The 2,232-nt window shown below is 33.4% G+C and overlaps 1 protein-coding gene across 3 annotated transcripts in view; it reads left to right on the forward strand.

The window, feature by feature from the left end:
- Positions 1-2,232, forward strand: part of LOC106954982 (gastrula zinc finger protein XlCGF8.2DB-like) — a 79,775-nt gene that overhangs the window by 4,662 nt on the left and 72,881 nt on the right. For all 3 annotated transcript variants that reach the window (XM_015044874.1, XM_015044877.1, XM_015044878.1), the window contains exon 2: positions 1,443-1,625. In XM_015044874.1, coding sequence (XP_014900360.1) covers positions 1,443-1,625 — 183 coding nt within the window. The remainder of the gene's footprint in view (positions 1-1,442; positions 1,626-2,232) is intronic.

The following is a 2,232-nucleotide window of genomic DNA, read 5'->3' on the forward strand; positions in this document are numbered from 1 at the left end:
TCCATATATAAGGCGCACTGTCGGCTTTTGAGGAAATTAAAGATTTTTAGGTGCGCCTTATAGTGCGGAAAATACAGTATATTCAATATGTAATGCCAATATACTTAAATTACTCTCTAAGCATGTTTTAAATGTAATTCAATCACAATAATAGTACACTCAAAATATACTGCTGTAATGAAGCACGTTTGTATTACATAAAAAATACACTAAGTTCAACTTAAGTTGTCCCAAAAAAGTACATCAAAGTATGCTTGGTACACTTTAAATTATACTTTAATACTATTTAAATAGTGCTAAAGTACACTAAGCACAAAATTAGTTGTTCCAAAATGTCACACTTTAAGGTAACTAATCCTAAGTTTAGTTGAAGTATACTCTTGATTAGTCTGATTTAAAGTATGCTCAAGTATGTTAAAACTTAACATACTTTGATTATTTTTTCACCAGGGAATTTTGTGTTTCTATTTATATAAATATGTATTGATATTACAAAATAATATATTTAAAACATAACTGGTTGTGTTCATTGTAAAATGCTCATAATACAGCAAAATCAAAACATTCTATTCCGAATCTATTCTGTTTTCCCTACTAAGAATAGTTAAATATGCTCAACCTTATATCAGTCATTCAAAATACTTTTAAAAAATAATTTCTTTGTAAATGTAACTATGATAGCTGTATTAATAAGGTTAACAGCAAAAATGGTGAAAATATGTTTAGTATTTAGCGAGTTATGATTGATAAATAAAACATCTGCGAAGCTCATAGTCGTCGGTCTCGGACTAAATTATACTGATTTAGGATTTAGCCATTGTATTTTAGTGGTGAGTCAGATCATCCATATCATTATGATATACCTGACGATACTTTCAGTCACTGTGCTCTAGTGGTATATTATGTATGTCAGGCCTGCATGGATCTGTTAAATAGGGCAAATCTAAATTGCTAGGTCCAAAGTGATGGGCACACTTCGGCAGGCCCCAGTTAAATGTTGCTCCATTACCAGTACCTATACTGACAGAAAATGGACCCACAGTTCTTCCTGTCTAACTTAGAAAAGTAAATAACAAAGGAACAAAAATTAGACAATTATTAACCTACAAATAAACTCTGTAAATAAACCCCAAAGTTAAGTGGACTAAAATGAAATTGTAAAACAAATAAAAGTAATGAAAGTTAAGTAATATCTTGAAATAATAACATTTATAACAATGCTGACTATAATAATTTTATAATAAATAAAAATATTTTTTTAAATATTCGTTCATTTGAGAATTCTCCATTTATCAGCTGGATTTGTCGACTGATTTGTCTCTGTCTATGCTCTTAAATTTTTAGGTGTGGTTTTTTTTCGTTTTTCTTTTCTGTCTTAAACAATGAACAATTTCTCCCATTTACTTCAATAAAGTTAACAATTCCTCTGTTTTCTTGTCCAGATTCCCTGTGGTGTAACGTTTATAACCAGGAGAGGAGATCCACTCTGGGCCAGGAGGAGTTAGAACCTCTGCAGGTGAAACAAGAACAAGAAGAACCAGAAGATCATCAGATAAAAGAAGAACGGGAGGATCTAGAACATCACCAGATAAAAGTGGAAGAGAAAGAAGTTTACTGCAGTCAAGGTGAAGAACAGGTTGAGTTAAAACAGGAGACTGATACCTGCATGTTGGTTCCTGTTGATGAGCAAACATCCCACACGAAATCAGAACCAAACGGGAACCCAGTCACCTTCCAGGAAGCTGCTGAAATTGAGAACCAAAATCAGGAAAGAAGAAAACCTTTCTCATGTGTGACCTGTGGAAAACGTTTTAGTCTAAAATGGAGTTTAACTCAGCACATGAGGATTCACACTGGTGAAAAGCTGTTTGAATGTGTGTCTTGTGGAAAAAGTTTTAGTCAAAAACAGAATTTAACTCGGCACATCAGGATTCACACCGGTGAAAAGCCATTTTTATGTGTGAACTGTGGAAATAGTGTCAGGCAAAAACAGCAATTAGTCCAGCACATGATGATTCACACTGCTGAAAAGCCGTTTTCATGTGTGACCTGTGAAAAAAGTTTTAATCGAAAACAGCTTTTAACTCAGCACATGAGGTTTCACACTGGTGAAAAGCCGTTTTCATGTGTGACCTGTGAAAAAAGTTTTAATCGAAAACAGCTTTTAACTCAGCACATGAGGTTTCACACTGGTGAAAAGCCGTTTTCATGTGTGACCTGTGAAAAAAGTTT

The sequence above is a fragment of the Poecilia latipinna genome, unplaced genomic scaffold (genome assembly GCF_001443285.1).
Source record: "Poecilia latipinna isolate Pla-1442-1.1 unplaced genomic scaffold, P_latipinna-1.0 Scaffold695, whole genome shotgun sequence".
Classification (NCBI taxonomy): Eukaryota; Metazoa; Chordata; class Actinopteri; order Cyprinodontiformes; family Poeciliidae; genus Poecilia; species Poecilia latipinna.